Genomic DNA, 22,314 nt, shown 5'->3' on the forward strand with positions numbered 1-22,314 from the left:
TGGTTTTAGCTGAGGCCACACATGTAGAAAGGATGGCTAAGCACTTAAAGGTTAAGGCTGTCCTGTATGAGTCGAGTGCTGCTTATTCAGGGCTGGAGTTAATAATCACACAGCTGCAGGTAGTGGAGATGCAGTGTTAAACTTTAAGTCTGTATTTTCACACCTTTTAAGCGTTTGAAGACACGGCACAGCACTTTTGCTTTTGGGATTTAGGCTCAAAATGTTTTTTTGTGTTGGTATATTCAGGATTTAATACTACGGGTACACGTGGTATTTTGCATACGTGTCACAAAGTTGTGGAAACCACAATCGATCAAAGTGGCACTGGTTTTTGTGCCTTTAAACAGCATCTTCCTCTTGGTTGGCATAGATATTTCTCTCCTGATCTTGTGGGTTTTAAGCCGGCTCATTAAAAGAAACATGTCTAACGAAGCAGGGAGGAAAATCTGTAAAGAAAGAAAGAAAGAAATCGGGACAACGACCTCATACAAAACAGTTTATTCGACAGTGTCTAGGTCCAGGTAACAACAGACCCCATACAAAAGAAAAAACAAAACAAATGCTACAAACTTCCAAAGAACAGAGATAACTTTCATCTACACAACTTCTCCTTAAAAAATACATTACCATTAACACAAAGAAGTATCGATTAAAGTTAATATATGTAAAGGGGGGAGGGGGGGGGATTCCCGTCATATTTAAGCGATATTACATAACAAGCCTTGGGAAGGTGTTGAATGGGAAAGGAGGTCGCGGTGAATGAGAGAGTGGATGACTACGTGTGTGTGTGTGTGTGTGTGAGAGAGAGAAGAGGGCAACTAATGCAGCAATCAGGTGGGCAAGGAGGGAATAAAAAGGATATAAGGAGAAAGGAAACGGTAACGAGAGGTAGCGAGGGGGCAGAGAGGTAGCACATAGCAAGAGAGAGATTTGTAGAAGAGGTAGCTAGCGGATGAACGAGGAAGAGGTAGCAGAGATACTAACAGTGCTAGCGAAGGGGGAGAGACTTCACATTAAAACAAACTTCTTTATTTTAGCTGGTTATCAACCTGTGTGTCGACTGAAGGAAGATGCAGCGCGCCATAACGGGTTCTGAGGAAATGAGTTCAGAGGACTCGTTTTCTTATTGTCTGGAGAACTAAATATCTAGATAATAGATGTTACCAAATATCTGCTGGTTCCAGCTTCAAATCTCAAGATTAAACAATTAACTGATAAAAGACAAGAAACAGGGCAGACTACTTTCAATGAATCAAATTTTTTTTTAGTCGATAAATTGTCAGCAGACGTCTTCAAATGTCTACTTTTGTCCGACAAACGCTCCAAAACCAGTTTAACATCATACAAGACGGAGAAAATCAGCAAATATTCCCATCCGAGAAGCTGGAGCCAAAGAATTATCAAAATAGCTCCCAGTTAGTTTCTCGTCGACTCGACTAATCGTCGCTTATTTCAGCTCTATAAATAACCGGTCGGTGGTTGTTCCCCTCGTTTACGCACCATTTTCTTCCCTACGACACCACAAGGACACAGAATTTGTGGACTGAATCAGCGTGGCGACTCCAAAATAGGGTTGACACACAGGAATGAGGGATATTGCTTAGTTTTCCCGTGGCTAGTGGTCAGAAAACAAAAACGTCTGTGTGTGTGGAAGTGTGTGAGGCTAGCGAGGTAGGCAGCACTAGGCGTTAGGAAAGGGTGAGCAGAGGAGGAAGAGGAGGGTGAGAAGGGGCGGGGTTTATCCGCTACATTATCATCAGCACCTAAAATCATCTAGAAGCCCAACGAGGAAGAGCGTCATTCCTGCTCTGATGTTTCAGTCACAGCGTCTCCCTCTGTGTAAAGGTCAGCAGGAGATTGTGTGTGTGTGTGTGTGTGTGTGTGCACGCAGCCTCCAGTGTGAGCCTCGCTTAGCTTACATCCGTGTGTTACAGTGCTGTGGTTGGTGCGTGGCAGAAGGAGGAACGTTTGTCTCGTGTACTTTTGCAAACTTTTTCAATCTTTTTTTTAGTTTTTTGTTCAGATTTACGTCTTCGGTAGGAACCAATGGGCTCTGGTTTGAGAACGACGGACAGTAATATGAGACGGACTCACACATTGTTGGTTCTGGTTTTGTCGTGGGATTTGTTGGAAATAAGACAACTTAAGCCAGTTATATCTTTTCATATTAAATCAGTATAAAAGCTTGTTTCCGTCAAACATCAGACGAAACTCCACCCTGCCATCTTTGTTTTGGTCAAGGAACGGAGGCGCATCTTGTCAAACAGATAAGAAAACAACTTTATTTTAGACTTTAGGGTTTATTTTCTGTAGCGGAAAGACAATAACTATTAACATCTTAAAAAACAAGTTACGGTTTTTTTGTCCATCGACCTGCCTCGTTTCACCAATTTGTGCTTCTGTTGACCAAAGATTACATAAGACGCACAAAGTGTGGTGACGGGAGTCAAACGAGTGAACCGCCCCCCCGCCTTGAACACACACAGAACTACAGTGTATCGTTTAAAGAGGAGCGAGAGGTAGATACTCTACAAGACACGAGCAAGGACGAGCTGTGTGTGTGTGTGTGTGTGTGTGTGCAGGTCTGGTCTCACTAGCTCTCCCTAGTGTTTGGGTTGCAGAAAGAGGCACCGGACCAGAGGAGGAGGTGGGGGGGGTGGGTGGGTGGTTGGGGGGGGGGTTACAGTGTAATTTAAAAACAGCATTGAAAAGAGAAAAAAGATGAGAAAGACAGGTTTTTTTAATCTGTTCTCTCTTTGTTTTGTTTTCTGTACACACAGTCATTCTCTCCAGCCTCCATCAGAGCAGAAAACAGTGTTCATTACTAGACGACCCTTGCCGCTGCGCCCTGAGAGGAAGTCTGGATGTGTGTGTGTGGAAAATTGGGTTACCCTTGCCACTGAACCCTGAGTGTGTGTGTGTGTGTGTGTGTGATGATAAAGTTTACTGTAGTTTTGAGTGTTGAGAGAAACATGTCGAGCCAGTAGCAAAGGCCATCAAAAGAGAGGTTCAGAGATTGAGTTAGCTTTGTGTGTGTGTGTGTGTGTGTGTGGGGGGGGGGGGGGTCTTAGTTGTCAGCCACTCGTCCACTCGCAGGCGCTGGAGGACCCACAGGAAGTGGAGGTACCGGTTCAGCCTGTGCAGGTGGTGGGCCAGGGTCTAGAAAGAGGAGAGATGCTGTTTTTTAGAGAAAAAGAGAAACACTTTATGAGGTGAAGGAGAGTCCTTGATAGCGGTTTCAAACCTGGATGTCTGGAGTTTAACCGATCATTAACAGTCAACCAATAAGATAAGTGCTTTGCATGCAGGGGTGATGTGGTTAAAGGCGCCCAGCTGCACCGATAACCTGATGCACTAACAAGTTAAATCCACCGTTTATTTCCAGCGGCAGTTTATGAGAAAAACAGCCGCCACGATGTTGCGTGCATTGCTGTGGACACATGCAGCCAGTAACTCTCCCGGTTCCATCAATTAGTTTAGCTGCGAGGTTGTCAGCTGTGCGTCTACACAGTCACATTAGCGAGCATCGGTCAAGAGATGATGAGTATAAAGTCAGCAGTAACATTATAGCTGTGACTGTAGCAGTGCATGTGTGCAGTTTATCTGTCTGTTAATAAATGCTACAACTCCAGCAACCTGCTGATTGAAGCGCAGGAGGTTAGCTCAGAAGTTAGCGACAACTCAGGCTCACTTAAGGTGGGCTGACCTTTAAGGTGGACCAGCTATTCTCCTTTCAGTAACAAGCCGCTCCTCCTGAGTTACTCAGCCTCTTAACATTAGTGATATATTTCTTTTAACTGCTTAACTGACAGCATTAATGGGTCAAAATTAGGAGTGTTGGGTAACGGTTAATTATCAGAATCACTTGTATGAACTAGTATCGACCAAAATGGCTGTTGGATAAATCTCAAGGGTCAGTCGTTAGATGATCAATGAGACTGAAATATACGTGTTTTGTCTTCTTTTCTGACTTCCCAGTAATCTCGTTTTATCTCTAATAGATGTTATGGAATCCAGGTTCTATGTTGGTTCTTAGGTTGAGCTGCAGCTCTCGGTCACAGTAATGTTTAGTTTCCCCAGAAACCTTTTTTGGGATTGTTTGTGATGTAAATACTGGATTCTAAAAACAAACCCCGCATTTTCCAGCATACTGGTTTTGATGAATTAAAAGTACACATCACCCCAATAATAACCCTTTAAATCTGATACAAACATACAAGTTTACACACACACACACACACACACACACACACACACACACACACACACACACACACACACACACACACACACACACACACACACACACACACACACACACACACACACACACACACACACACACACACACACACACACACACACACACACACACACACAGCGGCAGAAGGAGATTTGTACTCACACATGCCGTTGGGAGCTCCAGCATGGCGGGGGGGCATCATGGGAGCCATGCCGCCAGGAGGGGGGCCGCCAGAAGGTGGGCCGGACATCATGCGCCCCGGTCCCATCGGTCCTGTGGTGTAGAAGATATAGCAGAAACAATTGAGACGGGTGGAGATGTGGTGGAGAGGACTGGTTGAAGCAGGAAACGTGTAATAGAAATAAAAACACTGCGTGCCGGTTACACAAGTCCAGATGAGCCGTTGGACCCCCGTACTACTGACCCAACATGTTTGGCTGAGATGGTCTCATCCGACTCAAAAACATATATGACATTTGAGAAAATAAAATTCTCTTCAGGGCCAGTATGCAGAGTGGGAACATTACCCCCTCCCCCCCCCCGCGTTTCCGTCTCTCACCTGTCTGTCCTGGGTGGTGAGGGCCCATGGGGTGGAGACCCATCGGCGGGTAGCCGGGGTGCATGGCAGCACCGGGCGGGGGCCCTCCGTGATGGGGCAACGGTGCTCCGTGGTGAGGCGGGGGCCCTCCAGGGTGCATGCCTGACAGAGGTGGTCCGGATCCGGGAGCCTGCCCTTGTCCTTGAGCCTGGGCGGCGGCGGCGGCGGCGGCTGCAGCAGCAGCGGCGGCGGCGGCCTGCTGCTCCATCTGCTGCCTCGCCTTCATCTCGGCGTATTTCAGCTGCTCCATGTGGAACGCCTGGCGCTCGGTGAGAAGCTGCTGCCGCTGAAGCTCCAACTGCAGGAAAGAGATGAAGAAACAGCAACGCGGTTAAATGAAGAGATGTGTTATAACCACACAAATGGCTGGTGAGCAAGTCAATTATATTCATATAGCACCATATCATAAATCTGCCTCAACAGGCTTTACAATCTGGACAGCAAACAACAACATCTGTCCTCCAACCCTCGATTCAGATAAAGGAAACCAATAAACCTTCTAACAGGGATACGAGAAGGAAGAAACCTCTGAGGGAGGGATTCCTCTTCCAGGACAGTGCAGCACATTTGCACACTTCAGCGGTCTGAGGAGGAGACCTGTGAACCCTTGAGACCCTTAAGAGGTCAGTGTTTTACAGCCTGTGGCAGCAGCAGGTTTGATTCCTCTCCAGTCTTTGGAAAGCTTCTGTAAACCAGAGTCCTTTTCATGCACTATTTACAGCTGTGAAACTGGGCTACGCTCCCGATGCCTCCACCGCAAAAAACACTGTTTTACACTCTCACTGGTGTCTCCGGGGATTGTCCAGCGCCGAGAGACAGAGACACAGAGAGAGAGACACAGACACAGACAGAGAGAGAGAGAGAGAGAGAGAGAGAGATAGACAGAGACAGACAGACAGAGCTGACGTCTATTCACTCCCCTGAAGAGAAAGGTAACAGTTCCACTTGCCTGACTGTTCAGCCTTCTTTTCTCTGGAAAAATGTTTTATGCTCAATTGAGCGGCTTCACAAAGACGTGGTTCTGTGTCTCCTCTTCAGTCTCTCTGGTGGATTTGGACCAAACAGGAAGCAACTTGTTCAGTGGCCAACATCGGCCCACCGGCTCCAAATATTTACTGGCTGCTTGTCTCAATTTAGCAGCCGCAGAAGCAGGACTATGTGAGCGGGTCGTTTAGGGATAACTACAAAAACCTGTAATTTATTCTGAACCATAACCGTCATCTACCCTCCACCTTGCGTTTCAAAAGTGTGCTGGACGAGCCTCTTTCCACAGATCACCTTCATTATTAATAACCACAGCTGAGAGCCTTTACTGGGTGTGTAGAGATGAAATGTTAATGCTGGAACTAATGTACTCGTGCAGGGTCAACACTGGCCAGTAACATCCACCTTTAAGCTCATCTTCCACACTCTACAAGCATTAAAAAGCTTCTTTTTGACTTACGGCCTCTTTCTCTCGGTCCATGATGGTCTCCAGCTCCTCGAAGTGCCTCAGCTTGATCTCCAGCTTCTTCATCTGGGTCTCCACCAGCAGAGCCACCAGGGACTTGATCTTCCTCTCCTCCACTGCCGCCAAGTGCTGAGGAGGACGAAGAAAAGACGAAGATTAAGCCAGACTGTGACACCTGTTACGTCATCAAGTTTAGCTCATTCTGCAGTGACTTTGTGACCAGAAAGTGAAAGTTGCTGCTTTATGTCTTCTGAATTCTTGTCTACTGTGGCCATAATACACAATAGTCTAGTAAAACCTAACAGGAGCAGAGCGTCGACATACAGCAATGTTTTCAGTAGGACAAACCTTGGCCTTGGTGGCAGCCGATGCGAGGGCGGCGGCGGCCGCGGTGGCGATGTTACCCTCTCCGATGTCGTGCTCCAGCTTCTTCCTCTTCTCCTCTCCCTCCTCTGCAGCGGCCTTCTCCTCCTTCTCCTTCTCCGAGGACGACGTCTCCATCGTCTCGTCCTTGGCTTTGTCTGACAGCGACGGAGACAGAAATTTGACTGCCACTCTTAACTCATCACACACACACACACAAAATAAAAACGGTCCTTCTGCACTCTTGCATAGACGTTTTAGTGTGTTGAAAAATGTTTCTACACACTGAAGTATTTCTAGCAATCAGTGGCCTTAATTAGGAGCCAATTGCTAATGAAATGAAAACTCAAAGTGTGTGGAACATCTTTCATTTGATCATGAACCTCACCGTTACCTGATGGAGTCGTCTTTGCCTCCCCTCCCTCTTCGTTGTCTTCCTCGCGCTCCGACGTCTCCGATCCCTCCTTCTTCACCTTGTCTGCGGCTTCAGTCTTGTCGCTCTTCTCCGCAGACTCGCTGGGCTTCTCCGCCTCGTCCTTCAACTCCGCCTGAAGGTTGAGGACGGATGCACAACGTTAAGTGGACCGTGTCAAGATTGCACTTAAAAGATGATGTGAGATTTAGTGCTCGATAAACGAGAAAATCTGACATTTTGGGTTGTAAAGCCCAACTAAGGAAAAACAACATACAAGAGATGGTAGAAACGGAACAAATGGCCACGAAACAGTATAAAAAAAAACAACAACTTAACAACCACGACAGGTAAATGTGGCCGACGTTGTAGCTGGTAAATGAGCTGATGCTCGGGGTTAAGTGGAATAATGGGTCGTATCTTGACCCGATCCACTTTTTGGGGGACAATCACTGTGATTTGGACACAGCGTCCGACACACGTTAATGGATGTTAATGAGGAAGCAATCAGCCAACGAGCTGCCCAGCAGAGCCATTACATTCAGCCGGCGGGCCTTTACGGACCAAGAGACACCAAATGTAGAGGAGTGGAAAATTTACTTTAAACACCGAGTGGGAAAGTGTAGAAAAAGGATTTGCTTCGGGAACTTGTTTTAGAAATGAAATTTTATATTTGGATCCAGTTTTTAAAGATTTATGTGTCAGATACAGGCTGAGAGCCACGGAGAGGGTAAACGTGCTTAGAGGTAGACTGATGCTGTTGCACCATTCATTCACGAACGCACAGATTTCCTCGACGTGTAGGACATAAAGAAAAACAAATGTCGGGTTTACCTTGTCGGCCTGCTGGGAGTCTGTGTCCGTGTCCATCTTCTCTGCCTCTGGGGCTTCTGCAAGAGACGGTGAAGCGGAGGAGTTAGCGTCATGTCACAGAATAAAACTAATCAAGATGCTTCAGATTGTGACATTTATACCAGGACACAGGCGAGAAAGAGGGTGAGATCGCGTTCATGCACAATCAGACAAAAGGAACTACAGAGCAAAGCCGACACGTTCAACACTTCTGATACAACTGTAACAGGGTTAGGAAGCACAGACACATCAACCGGTTCATCGATTCTCTGAGGAGAACACCATCAGAAACTAGTGTTTGAGGGAAGAAACTCAGGAATTAAAGGTCAACGGCATTTGAAGGGAGCAAAGCCACAGGATAGAGTGTGCACGAACACACACACACATATTCACAATCACACATGACCGGATGAATACATGTGTACGCTTGAGTGTTAAACCGTGTCACGGGTGCACTTGAGCGTGTGTTAAAGGTTTGAATATTGATTGCGTGTGTGTGTGTTGGTCGGTCGACTGCTTCAGGCCAAGAGAGGCACTGAACACATTAAAGCTTATTGATTGCAACTGTGGCTCAGTCAGGAGGAGGGCATTAATTCAGGTATAACAGATGATTGGGTGAGAGAGAGAGAGTGAGTGTGTGGAAGGGGGGAGGAAGTGAAAGAAAGGAAGAAATATTTCAAGAAAGCACTGAACAAAATAAAGAGAAAGAGATAAGCACATGTTGGAGTGAGATGACCCAGTTTTCTCCTCCCCTCCCCCATCTGCCACCGTTGTTTTAATCCACTGGGTATCTCTCTCACTCACACACACACACACACACACACACACACACACACACACACACACACACACACACACACACACACACACACACACACACACACACACACACACACACACACACACACACACACACACACACACACACACACACGATAAAAGCTGACATGTGTATTGTCTTCAAATGTCATCTGTCTGATATTCAGGCAAATAAAGACCATCATTTTCATTCAAAGATGGAAGAAAAGCAAACACACACACTAGATGACAGCTACAATGCTACCATCTGCTGCCCTCCAGTGGCTACACGAGGTGTGGAACTTTCCCCGATTCTAGGGCGCATCGCGACGCGCAGGTGAATGATTCTGCATCGATGCCGTGACAGAACATTGTCGGGGTTAATCCGGGCACTCGCCAGTCCGCTAGCTTGTTGCTCTTACGACCAATATTAGCTGCTCAGTTTCAATAATGTTGGGCTGAAAAATAGATGCAATTCAACCGTGGTGCTGTTGTGAAACCTGTATATTTGTAGATCACAGCACACTTGTAATGCACCACAGAAGGATTTATGTTTAGTGATGTTTATGTACTGAGGTGGCTCACAAAGATAATATTGAAAATATGCAACTTTTTTTATATAATAGACTGGATTTTCTAGCTAAAAGGCGAGTTCAGACCTCAAGCAGCTCCTGTTTCTGCCTCTCTTCACGTTCGACTCACCAGTCTTTTCGGGTTCTTCGGGGGCGGTGCCGGCGATGCCGCTGCTCTCCAGGCCGAAGGCGGGGTCCACCTTTCCTGTGCTCCTGGCCGCTTCCTGCACCTTCTTCACGTGAGCCTCCACCAGCTCAGCCGGCACCTCCTCACGCACACGGGAGAACTCCTCTGCAGACAGAGAGAGGACATTTATTAACCAACGATTCAAAACAGACACTCAATATGTCCATGGGTGCATTACTGAAACATTTAATCTTGCTTTCAAAAGACAGTTGCTTTGTTTTTACAGTTTAAAAGACGTGACTCTGCAGTTTCGTCTTCCTTCTGTCAGTTCTCACCTAAAGCTGCCCGAGCGGCAGCAGACGCCACTCTGGGGTCGACCACAGAGGCCAGGAAGGCTACTGTGCTCATGACGGGGTTTCCAGACTGGCTGAAGGGGATGGGCTGGTAGGCCAGAGGGCCCAGGGAGGCCTCGGTGCTCTCCATGTACGGATCCTCAATGGGGAGGCGCAGGAAGTGCAAGATGCACTCGTCCTGGGTGCGTGAACCGATGTGCTCAGACACTTTGTTCCAGTCGTCTTTGAACATCTCCAGGGCCTGGAAGAGTCGAAGGGGAGTGAATATACATTCAGCCGTAATAGCTCGTCAGTGTGCAATATTTAAAGAGGTATGCAGGATCATAAAAGCAACAGATTTAAGGGTCGTAAGGCGGAAGATGAGAGAGAGAGGAGGAGGGTTACGCACTGCAGAAGGGAGGCAATTAAAATGAAAAATGTAAGAAGAGAGGGAGTCAAATTGAGAAAGGATTTATGTAGCTAGGAAGGAAGCAAAAAGCACAACGATAAAGAATAGGAGGGAAAGGTAGGGAAGAGAGATAGAGGGAATAGAATGATGGAGGTTAAAGATGGACAACGAGCAACAAGCGCATTAACCGATTTATGTTTCCATCTGTGTTTATGACACAGCGCTCTGCAGTCAAATATTCACAACAGGTTTCTTTCCTCTCTCGCGTCCTGTGAGACTCACCTCCAGCAGCAGAAGGGTTTCCTGCTCGGTCCAATCCCTGGTGGAGTTGACCGTCTTACCCTTTTGGGAACCGGAACCAAATGATCACATTAGGAATGACATTAGGAACGTGTATTGGCAATATTTTAAGTACAATAGCAAAAAGGTTTTCAATCATGTTTGTCTATATCCTCCAATATACGTATATAAACACAACATTTCTATATTCTATTATTTTTGGGCTATTGCCCCTTTGTTTAAGATTTTAGAAACGATCTCTGGGGCTCATGAGAAATCATGAAGTGGAAAACATGTTACAGGCTGTTAAGCGAGTCGTGTGCCGACCTTGAAGTGTTTCTTGTTGTAGAGATCGGAGCGAAGGCCGAAGTTCTGCAGGTCGATGGACTTGTCTTTGCCTTTGTCTGCGAAGTTGGGCATTGGCTGTTGGGGGGGAATCTGCAGGGATGAAAGACAGCACATTAGCAACAATGCGTTTACGTAGCACCGTTTTAGTCCCATTAGAGACGTCTGTAGACGAAGCTGCTCATACAAACAGTAGAAAACGATGGAACATGCTACATTACATCAAAGATGTGATTTTCCTTCGTGTTCCTCAGTTCTCTTTTATACAATTTACAAACTCCCTTCATCCATCCGTCACTCTCTCCATCTTTTAAGTCGGCCTTACCGGTGGGGGTCTGTGGTTCAGGGGCATGAGGCCAGATGGTGTGTCAGCCAGCACGGTGAAGTGGGGTGTGGGCGGGGGGCCCATGGGTAACGGGCGACTCTCGGAGTCGACCTGGTAGTTCACCAAACCCCACTGCTCCAGGAACGCATGAACCCTGGAGACAGACAGCAAAACACAATCGATATGCTTTTTTGTTTTTCTTCTCGCTAAAAAAGGGTGTGTAGCAGTGGCATGGAAATCAGATTCCATTATGGAAACGAGCGGTGGCATTCCACTTGAAAAGATCGAATACACTATCAGAGAGGGATGCAACGCATCTCTAAAGACCGCTCACCTCATGATGGCACAGACGTCCCCGGTCAGGTTCCTGCGACAGGAGGTGGAGGTGAGGTACTCCTGAGGGTTGAGCCGATATGTGTCGATCATGAAGTTGCGGTAGGCCAGGTATCTGTTGAAAGAAAGAGGTGAGCGTGACAGGAAACACGCATCGTACAGGATTTACATATAAATGCTTGTGGTTTTATATAATTTGTAACAGTGTGTGGATGTGTGTGTGTGAGCTCACATCTCTGGAGTTTTGGACTTGTTCTTCCCGTTGAAGAACTCGGGCAGCGCTCTTCTCTCGATCTCATGGATGCTATCAGGAGAGGAAAACAGATCAAACTAAATCAAAGAATTGGTTTTATGATTTAAAACGATGAATTGACTGTGGCTCCTTATTTGATATTTAACAATCCGTTGTTAAAGGGTTAGGTTTCTTGGTCTGCCATAATAGTGACAGTGACCTTTGAGTGTTTCCATCTCAAGTGCACCTTAAAGTGTAAGAAAAATACAGCTGGTGATTCAAATGAAGACAACTTCTTCAAAAGCCTCGACCTTTAAGGCAGAATCAAATGTGTGTACAATATCGAGGCGACTGTGGCTAAGTGTCGCAGGGCCGTCTTTCAATCAGAGGGTCGGCGGTTCAAACCCCGGCTCCGGCTCTGCTAGTCGCATGTCGATGTGTCTTTGAGCAAGACACTTAACCCCAAAATTTCTACGTAGAAATGTGAGACACTCTGAATTGTAAGTTGCTTTGGATAAAAGCGTCTGCTAAATGACTGTAATGTAATGTAAATGAAGCACATGGTATTTGTGGCAGAGGCCTCAAGTTCTCATTAAATCACACCAGAAAAAGAGCAAAATCTGTAGTTATGCGTTTGTCTGCACACAGACGCGTACCAGTTGTAGTCAAACCAAGCGCCGTAGCTGGGGATGATGATGTGATGAGTCTGTTCCGTCACGTTGTCCTCGCTGGAGTCCAGCAGTCGGTTCACTTCAGCTTTGCTTTGATCCTCATCGTCCTGCAGAAAGGGACAAAGAGTCGGACCGGTCAGCACGGTGAACACGGGGAACAGTGTTGGGAGGCACCAAGTGATGCCAATAATAACAAAATATACATTAACTTTAGTAGTCCTAAAAGTTTCTCAACATAAAGAACATTTGGTCTATTTAAGTTTTGCTTTTTACATTTTTTTGTATCAAACTCTGTATGGTCTCGTCTCGTTATACGTTCTTTCAGGAATTTACTGAGTTTTTTGTTTTTCTTGTAGAAAATCTCTCTAGTCCGGCACCAATAACGTATTTTTATCTTAAATGATATTGTACCATTATGATTTGTATATGTAATGACATCAGCATGTCAACAATTTGTGGTCTATACTCTTTGTTTAGTCATGTTTGTCTTTGTCATGTTGGCCATTTGCCTGAAGAAGTCACAGCAGGTTCAAAATGGTGCCTTATTTTTGGTCAAATACATTATTTGGGAGCTAAAATCGAGTGTGACACAACTCTCCTTTCCCCCAAGCAATAAAACCCTAAACTTTTCTGATGACATATTGTTAAGTTTGTGTAATTAAAAAGTACATTTCTAGTCAGTTTATTTAAGATGTGTCTGAGACGATTAGTCAACAATGACGCCAAAGCCTTGAGAGGTTTGACTGTGACAACACTGAGCTCTGATAACATCTGGTGGGCATTTGTCACTACTAGTTTTTAGTCTAAATAATGTGTCATTGTTGGTGACATCTTACAGACCGACTGAGAAGCCAAACAAACACTCATCAGGACGTCAGAGTCATCGATCATCTTACCTTTCCACCAGACAGCACGGAGTCGTCCTCCATGTCATCTGGAAAAAGTGAAAACAGATTTCAGTTGAGATGCATCACACTGGTCGATGCACACATTTGAAAATGTAATTTATACACAACTCAACAGATGAATTCAGTTATTAATACGCACCCAAGTCGGCCACATTCCCTCCTTTCACCGGAGTATTCTCACTGTCTTTCTTTGAGTTTGCTGTGTAAGAAACAAAGTAGACGACTGAAAAGGGTGATTGAGCCGTGGGCATGGAGGCATTAACCGGCACTAAGAGGACGTTATAATAGACAGTGGGGGGGGGGGGTAGTTGTAAAAGTGGGACATTCCAGGTCGGACTTGGTCTAAAAAAAAAAAAAAAAGAGCAGAAGAAAATCTTTTTGGAGAGTTCCCTAGAACTGAACATCAGCAAGACATGAAGACTGTCAGCTAATCAACCATGTCAGTCTCATATTTCCGCTGGTCGTATTAGTTTAGTATTTAGACAATAACTTCACAGCCACGAACACACAACATGTCGTCGGTGTAGACGTTCTTCAGCGTGAATGAACAAGCGATAAAACTCCTGATTAGTAACAATTGCAAGTCCAAAATTAAGCCGTAGTGGAACAAGCTTAAAGCATTTGGAACGACTAACTTAATCAGACACTTATTATATTGTAATTCATTCCCATCGTGCTGCTCAGAGTGACCGACAACAACACAGAGTCTCTCCCTTACATAATCCTGAATATAATGTTTTTCCAAACAGACTTCAAAACTCCACTGAGTTAAGAAATACCGGTATTCAGTATTAATTTCATTTTGTGCCGATATGACGCTGGCTGCAGCTGGATGTAACCAAATGTACAAAAGACTATAAAGATTATTATTACATTTACAGGTTATCACAGCTATATTCACAGCTTTTCTCTGTTTTATTGTTAAATAAACTTTTTGTTTTGGTCTGTGGGAACGTTTCTTTGTTTTTTACATTTTCTAGATAAAACGGTGAATTGAAAAGATGATAAATAATAAGTTAATAACTATTATAACTTTGGCCTTTGACCTGCACATTAGACCTCAGCTTATCTCAGCGTAGCTCCAGCCCGACACATACCATTCTTGGACACGCTTCCCTCCTCCATGCTGGCACCAGCTGAGGAGTCGTCCATGTCCTTGGTCATGTCCTCCTCCGTGTCCTCCTCTTCGCCTCTGTGGCCCCGTCGCTTCCAGTGAGGCCCCTGGTTCCTGACACCAAAGAGAGAGTCATGAGTCAGTTAAATGTCACTGGAGATCCTCAACAAAAAATCTATGTTGGCAGCAATTCAGCATGGCAGCTCAAGCTAGCCAAGTAACACACAAGATCAAGGTAAGGTGTTTCCTTCTTTAGCTGTGCAGACCATAAAGTCATCAACACACATAAGAATTTGGCCTCCTTACCCCTTCTTTCCTCCCTTCTTGCGGGACTCGGCAGGAGTGCTGGGCGGCGAGGGCGAGCGCCTCCTCTTCTTGCTGGCAGAGTTGGCCTTGCGCTCCTTGCGATCGGGTGTACGGGAAGACTGATCAGACAAACCCCGTGCAGCGCAGGGAGCGAGGGATGGAGGATGAGAGAAAGAGCCGCAGAATGAGAGGATGGAACGGTTGCACACAGAAGGAGGGGAAGCGGTGGGAGAACGACGGCGGGAAAGGGAAGAGGGGGGGGGGGGGGGATGCCGTGGAGGTGGAGGAGATGACCAGGGTTCCTGTACGCTGTCCTCAATGCTGTCTCAAATATAGCTTCTCTGTCATCCAAACCTCCACTTCAGGATGCGTGCATTGAGGTTAAAGATTGATCTGAGACAAATAAACACCTAACGTTTGTATTGGTAGATTGATTTAGTTAGTGATCAAACAAAAACAGGAGCTTATGAACTATTTCGGGGCCATTATGCATTATGTAAAACTAATGTAAGTAAAAGAAAACCTCTGAATCAAACAGGCTTTTTCAAACTGTCCATTGTTCTAGCCTCAAATGAGGTGGGAGCATTGAATGTGTTAATGTTAGCGGAGACTGTGAGGGTACTTCAATGAGGTGACGGTGAACAGACCAAGACCAACTCTCCCCTTAATGAATCCTTCACGTGGTATCTGATTGCAATCATGTGTAAGTGTTCGGCCTGTGAAGCAAGTCATTTGTGGCTCGAAAACCTGCTTTAGTTTACAAGCTTTTGTTCTCCTGGTGAATTGTTGAAAATCATTTTTTCCAAACATGTACAGAAACCCTGACATACAAAGAGTGAGGAAAGGTTTGGAAAGGATGGGCAACAAAACAGACAAGAGGCCAGACGCAGCCGAAGGAGATGCACAATCCAGACAAAACACGAAGACTTGTACACAAGCCGGCTGGTTCGCCTTCAAAATGTTCCATCAGCAACTTCCCAGACAGTACAGAATTCATGAGCAATGTTTGATTTCTATTGTTCATGAACTGCCAATCTGAACATTCAGTGTCAGTTAGTCGGTTGTTATCATGTGGGACACAATCAGGAAAAGTTGTTGCTGATATTTAATAAACAACAAACAGCGGTTTCAAGCCGGACTGATGATCGAGGGTTAGAAAACGTTCAGAGCCGGGAAAACACACGCGCACACACACACACACACACACACACACACACACAACACAACACAAACACCTACCTCCTCCTCCTTGGGGAAGATCTTCTGGCGGAAGCTGACTGGCTTCTTGTTGTCGTCCACCTCGTAGTCTTCTTCATTCATCCACTCGTTGAAGGCATCGGTGTCTAAAACCCACTTGGCATGAACCTGAGTGGGAAGGAGACCGTTGTTCAACATGATCGTGTGCTGATAGTTTATTATTCTGTGTTTATCCTACTAGAATCTAATCATGCCTTCACACTGCCACCCTGATTTTCCTTTATTGTTTCACACAATAGAATGAACTCACTGCTGCGTGTTGAAACCAGAAAATTGTGACTCCCTGAATGCTTCCTCTTTGGAACTAAACTTAATTTTCCTTTTTGAATATCAAAGCCTGTTTTGATTTAAAGATGTTCGACTTGCTCAAAGTTCCTTCTCTCGTGCTCCTTGTTGCTCACCTTCCACGGTCTGTCGGTGCTGGGTGGGTCCTCCACGTCTCCATCCACCTCACCGGCTGATACCCAGGTATCATAGCTGACAGAGAATGAAAACATCAATGAACCGACATGCTGTCGCCAAGACTAAGACACGGGCCTGAGAGAGATTTTGTTATTGGCTATAAAAAGAATAATTTGTTTATCAAAATACTAAAATACGAGGAGTCTCTAAAATCTATTATTTGTAACTTGCAATTGTAACTAAAATGTATTTTTAGAGTTTACTAATGTCCAGCCGTTTTCATTATTCAAACAAAAATATGAAAAAACATTCAGTAATGCAAAAATCTGGATTATATAAACTCATAACACTGTTTCCTATAATTACATGAGGAAATCTGAGTAAAAATACATTTAAAGTCAATTTACTCCCTCAAAAATACAAAAAAACATTGTGAAACTTAAATGTTGGTTCTGTTTAGTCCCTTCAGAAGACCCTCTTTTCTTTAAACGCTGACTATAGTCATTTAAATCAGTGAGTATGAGGAGTGTCTCTGCTCACCTGTCTGGGGAGAGACCCCAGTGAACCAGCACCTGCTTGTCTTTCCTCATGACAGGACGAAGCCACTCTTCTGCGACACACACAAACCAATGCTGACATACACACATTGACCAACTATACAAATTACTGAGTCATACGTAAACAAATCTGGTATTACAAAAAGATCGACAACACGATTACCAGTCAAACTTTTGCTTACGATTTGATGTTATTCGTTATCATCTTACTGTATTTTGCACGACTCACTTTTTGTCATTGCGACAATAAATAAAACACTGGTTTTGAGTTTTAAATATTAAGAAAGTGAGAGAAAAGTATACCCAAATATTATGGGGTTAGGTATTGATTAGTGGTGCGTGTCTTTCCCTCTCAAGACGATTCAATACGCATCTCGATACATGTTCTGCAATACGATACAAAAACTATACAGTTAACCACTTTGATACAGTACTACTCCAATAAGACCCAGCTCCAGTTCAATCTCATTCAGTTTAACTAGCTCATTGGCCATGGTTGTGCTTTAATGATAATGATCTTTCATTTCAACCGTTGCTTTCCTTACATCTGTAATGATGACGTAATGGAAGCATTCTCCTGCTGACACGATGCAGATGATGAAGTGTGATTTCACTGCATCCACAGACACAATTGCCAAAAACTAGACAATGTTGACACTAGAGACTGTGTGCATCTGTACCCAGCTAGCTGCTATACGAGTGCAGCAGATTGGACACTAGACAACAGACCAAAGCTTTGTTTATACTCGCACTGGGCGCCGTAGCGAGAGCCTCCGTTTGTACCGAGGCGTTCATACTCTGTGTGCGGCATTATTCTCCGAAACGCCAGAGGGCGTACAAAGAAAATGTACTGTGAAGAATCAAAAAGACAACGAGTGAAACCCAGAGAGATGTCCACAGACTGTAGGTGTAACCGGCAAAAAGCCATAAACCAACCTCCACAACCTTATTCTTTGTAAAATCCCTCGAACATGTAAATAGTGTTCTTATCAGTGAACTATAATAATGTCATTGACTGCTAACATTTAGCCAATGACCTAAAAGGTAGTTAAAACTCTTGCATACCGCCGTTGAGTGTAGCTTAGCCTCCCATATACAAAACAATCGACCGAAGCGTTTTAATCCATTTTGTTTTTGTGACTCTTCATAGCTTGTTAGCTAGCTAGCTAGCTCCCCATTAGTGAGTGCCTGCATGTCTCAATGGCTCCTGTGCTGCTCATGTCCCTGTTTCCTGTATGAATAGTGGAGACGCAGGGCCGGGTCTCGCTGCCTCTGTCTCTGCCCTCGTACACAGACAGACAGACACCTCGCTCTTTCTTCCCGCTCAGACGCACAGATGTTAAAAGCTGCTCAAATGGAGATGTTTCTGACGGATTCCCTCTAAATACAAGTCATATTCTGAGTTTTGTGTCGATGTAGCCTCATCTGTGAGTTACAGATAATTCAACCTTACCTTCTTCTTGTTGGGATGGAGTGGGGTAAATGTGGTGGGTGGCCTTTGACTTGTCATCAGTAATGGAGCCCTGAGAGGACAGAGTGGAGAAAATAATGAACAACAACCAAAGAGACAGATACTTTGCCATTAGAAAGAACCCTTCTCCACTTCACTGATAAATCATTTAATTGTGTAGTTTGAGGTAGTAGGTTTGGGCTCACCTGGTGCCTTTTGATGATGTCTTTGAGCTTACTGGCTTGTTTCTGCTCGATGTCCGGCGACAGGAAGACGGTTGGTCGAGTCAAGCAGTTGTTCTAAAAGCACAGAAACAACATTTTTCATCCCAAAAATGTTTGTAAAAGACGATTACTGCTCATCTATCGATGTATCCATGCAGCTTGGCTTGGTTAAAACAGCATAGAAGTTATTACTAGTTAATAAATTATGAAGGTTCGATTAAAAAAAAGACTTCTAAACAGCAGATTAATGTCAGTTAACTAAAACAGTAAATGTCTGCCGTTAATAACAACTAGTTTGAGGGACTTTCTGTCAGTGCAGGATCCTTCCAATAAGAGCCATTAAATTGATTCACATAATAAATATAAATAAATAAAGAACATCTACAGACATCTTAATTGGGGACACTGAGCCGTTCATCATCATGTGTCGTACCTGGACCAAGTTCTTCTCTACATTTAAGAACATTTCCACGTTCCTGTCCATCCGGGAAGGATTCTGCAGATCAAATCTACGCCTGGGAGTGGTTGACAAAGAAGAGTAAGACAATGAGATGTGATGTGGATGCAGCAGTACAGTACAAACGATAGCTACAACGCAGACTTATGTAAAAAACAACAGAGGGAACGTGTAAAAGCGGGAGCTTCTTTGTCCTGACAAAGCCAACTGGTGTACATGTCAGGACTACACGAGTGTTAAAGTTATAGTCAACACGTCTTTCTATGGAAGTCGCCACAAGTCAACTCACCATCCCTGCTCGCTCTTGAACTTGTAGACCGACCCCAAGATGTGACAGAGAGCACCACCTGCCTTGAAATCCAGGAAACACTTGGCCTGAAGATAGAAGAGTTACAAAGAGGATGTGACGTGTCTGCACACAGGGAGCGCTAGGAATTGTATAAATGCTGTAGACATTGAGAATGTGTTTTGCTTACAGGTAGCTTGGTAAGAGCGGGGTTGTTGACCCTGCGTCCAAATGCGTCTTCCTGGAACTGCAGCAGCTGGACCACCAGACCCGCCAAGGATTTACTGGAGGGGGAGTCATTCTGGACAGACTGGGACCAGACGGAATAAAAACATTTATTAAAACACACCCCAGTGAAACACACACACACACACACATCCAGAGCTGCATGATTTGTCACAAAAAACACAGTGCACCACTCTAATGTCAAAAATGAATGGATGTATGTCACCTTTGAATAGAAATGGAACAATATAATATTAAATAAAAGTAACTAGACAATCCTCTGGTAACAAGATCCCCAAAAGACATCTGAAAATGGGTTGCTTGAAAAAAATGGGGATTTACTACAAAGAACAAAACTGTGTGTTTTACATTTTAAATGTGTGTGATGTTGCTATGATTATAGCCAATATACAGGCACATCATTTGGCACACCCACTGAAATGTGTGGGTTCAGTTGCCGCCCTCAAGAGAGGAGGTCAAAGGTCAGGGGCAACAACACCACCAAGAGCTTGCAGCTTCCTAAAGGACGTTAAAGCAAAGTAGATATTTGCTGTCACGGGTCCTGCTATCTACCAAATCTCACACATACATGACTTTCTTATCATGGCCACAGATACATTTCCACGCTTAGCATAGCGCTACAATGCTGCAAAGGGATATAGTGATAAAAGCTATCGCTATGAGAAAATAGGACAAGCCAAACTAAACAGGAGGAAACGCTCACATACACCTCGGTCTATTTATAACACGGACAATGTCAAATAGACCCACTTCCAGCATTAAAAGAAAAACCATCCATCTTAGCTGTTTTAGATGCAGTGATATCATATAAACAAACTCAAACCAAGCATCCGGGTTAGCATTTCTGCAGAAGCATGTTAACTTGTTTTAGTTTCAGGTGTGTTTCTCTGTGTAGGAAACGTAACTAAGTCTCTCATCTAGATTCATCCCAATTAAATGTATTATTTCTTCAACATAAACAGCTAAAAGCGTGTCAGTGGGTTTGAGAGAGAGCATGAAGAGACAGGAGGACCACTCTTTGTTTGGCTAACTTAGTGGAGGCTGCACAGTCTGGTATGCTGCTGTGTTGACAAAACGGACAACAGTGTAATTGAGCATGATTAAAAAAGGCAAACTGGTATATATTTTTGCTTACATTTGATTGATTACCTGGTGTCCCGTGACTGCCATTTGATTAGCTTCTCTGGCCTTTTTAAAGCAAATGCTCATAATAAAAAGGAGTTTCGCTGAAATGTTATCTATTAAGAGAAGTTGCAAATATAAGCTGAACAACCTCAGTAGCTGTAACGTCCCATCCGGCTCTTTGTTTGTCAACATTTTCGCCCGTAGTGTGTTATTATTATTAACGGCACTGACGCGGCAGTTAGCTAGCTAGCAAGCCGGGAGCTAACCAATAGATAAAACAGCTTCACTACAGTAAGAGTCTGTGTAATCTGAGGGATGCTAACACGAACATGTGCTAACTGGGCATCAGCTTTAATTAACAAACAACAGTTTATATAAGCGGCCTAAACTATAACGTTAGTTTTGTTGTGGCAGAAGCTAGCTAGGATAGCTAGCGCCCCCATTGTGCCAGCAGGGACGCGGGCCGTCATAGAGAATCAATGGAGAGCCAGCTAGCTAGCTGCTAGCTCACCTTCTTGTAGTGCTTTCCGATCCACTGCCGCACCGTCTCGAACTGGGATATGGTCTCTGAACTTTCCCAGAATTTCGTAGACGGACCGCCGTCCTTCTTTCGTCCCACTGCGGTTCCGCCGCCGCCGACCGGGCCGGTGGCCGGTCCGCCTGATCCCGTTCCGCCTGCCGTTGTACCCGCCGCCGTCGCCATTGTTGTGTGTGTTTTTTTGTGTCCGCTGCGTTGTCTCTTTCTCCTCCACGGCGTCCGCTCACCATGCAAGTTTTCGAATGATATTGCGCAGCCGCAAACGTGTTGATGTTTGAGTCTCGCGAGTCTTAATATTAGAGGGCTTGTGGGAGATGTAGGCAAACTTACACGTTGTCCTTTACGAGAGTGATAAAAAGAGTGACGCAAAAAAAATGCATATGTGCTGGGAGGTGTATTTTTAGAAGTACATTAGAAGTAGTTTGTGTGGAGCAACGTGTTTTGATTTGGTGATATGTAAAACTCCACTTAGAATGCACACGACATAAGAACAAGGCTAAGTTTGAACTTTAGGAACCAGATGATGAAGCAGGACTCACTCACTTAGAGGCCTGTCTTGTGTCAATTAGTACAAATAGTGTATATTCCCAAACTCCCAAACAAAGTTACAGTTATTGAAATGACCTCAAAACTATTTTCACACAATGAACCATGGGTTTTGGGACACTTGGGAATCAAGTGCCCTGCTTTGCACAGTTGGTAATCATCCTTTGCCCTTTGTTTTAGGAAATTACTGAGCCTTTAAAAAAAAAGAATCTAATGATAATTTAGTTAAGATTTACATCTTTAATAGCAACCTAAGGGGGTTTGGGCCTGAGTGTCACAGACTGGACTGATTTGCCTCATGAAGAAATGAGTCTGGTGATCTTTATCTTTATGATCTACTTCAGAGAAGAAGAGACGGTGTAAACCTGCTCTCCCTCCTAGACTTGGATGGACGGACAAACTCTCTGCAGCCAGGAAGAGTCTGATATCAGCTGACATACAAGAGACTCGTACTCTCTCTTATGTGCATCATTTAAATCTGTCATTGAACAAGCACACAGCACGGAAAAGCAAAGAAAGCAGGATAGTGTCGCCACAGGATGGCGCCCTCTTGACTC

General features: G+C 44.7%; 1 protein-coding gene across 4 annotated transcripts; it reads right to left on the reverse strand.

Annotated features, from left to right (window-relative positions):
- Positions 1-483: 483 nt before the first annotated feature.
- On the reverse strand, positions 484-21,468 carry smarcc1a (SWI/SNF related BAF chromatin remodeling complex subunit C1a). Of its 4 annotated transcripts, none has more exons than XM_076081114.1 (28): positions 21,185-21,468; positions 19,493-19,612; positions 19,306-19,391; positions 18,993-19,074; positions 18,542-18,634; positions 18,339-18,408; positions 16,869-16,938; positions 16,328-16,403; positions 15,909-16,034; positions 14,670-14,788; positions 14,347-14,477; positions 13,389-13,448; positions 13,238-13,275; positions 12,327-12,448; positions 11,671-11,742; positions 11,440-11,553; positions 11,106-11,259; positions 10,763-10,873; positions 10,439-10,498; positions 9,751-10,009; positions 9,419-9,580; positions 7,901-7,956; positions 7,049-7,202; positions 6,640-6,812; positions 6,286-6,420; positions 4,803-5,139; positions 4,406-4,516; positions 484-3,159 (listed from the first exon to the last, which is right to left on the reverse strand). In XM_076081114.1, exons 1-28 carry the CDS (start codon positions 21,374-21,376, stop codon positions 3,068-3,070), a joined length of 3,375 nt encoding a protein of 1,124 aa, XP_075937229.1. In that variant the 5' UTR covers positions 21,377-21,468; the 3' UTR covers positions 484-3,067. The 4 variants fall into 4 exon arrangements, with proteins under 4 accessions (XP_075937229.1, XP_075937227.1, XP_075937228.1 ...); XM_076081112.1 differs by having other exon boundaries at positions 484-3,177; XM_076081113.1 differs by having other exon boundaries at positions 7,043-7,202.
- Between the last annotated feature and the right edge of the window lie 846 nt (positions 21,469-22,314).

Source organism: Anarhichas minor, unplaced genomic scaffold (assembly GCF_050575085.1).
Source record: "Anarhichas minor isolate MPS153535 unplaced genomic scaffold, ASM5057508v1 ptg000079l, whole genome shotgun sequence".
Lineage (NCBI taxonomy): Eukaryota > Metazoa > Chordata > Actinopteri > Perciformes > Anarhichadidae > Anarhichas > Anarhichas minor.

Bases quoted from the DNA above. Each gene is read 5' to 3' on its own strand.
- smarcc1a (XM_076081111.1), bottom strand. From the start codon at position 21,376: ATGGCGACGGCGGCGGGTACAACGGCAGGCGGAACGGGATCAGGCGGA. The intron at 12,449-13,237 runs GTAAGATGATCG...CCCTTTCTGCAG, and splicing joins CCGTGCTGTCTGGTGGAAAG to GACGATGAGGATCAAAGCAA. The intron at 11,260-11,439 runs GTGAGCGGTCTT...GTCTGTCTCCAG, and splicing joins GACGTCTGTGCCATCATGAG to GGTTCATGCGTTCCTGGAGC.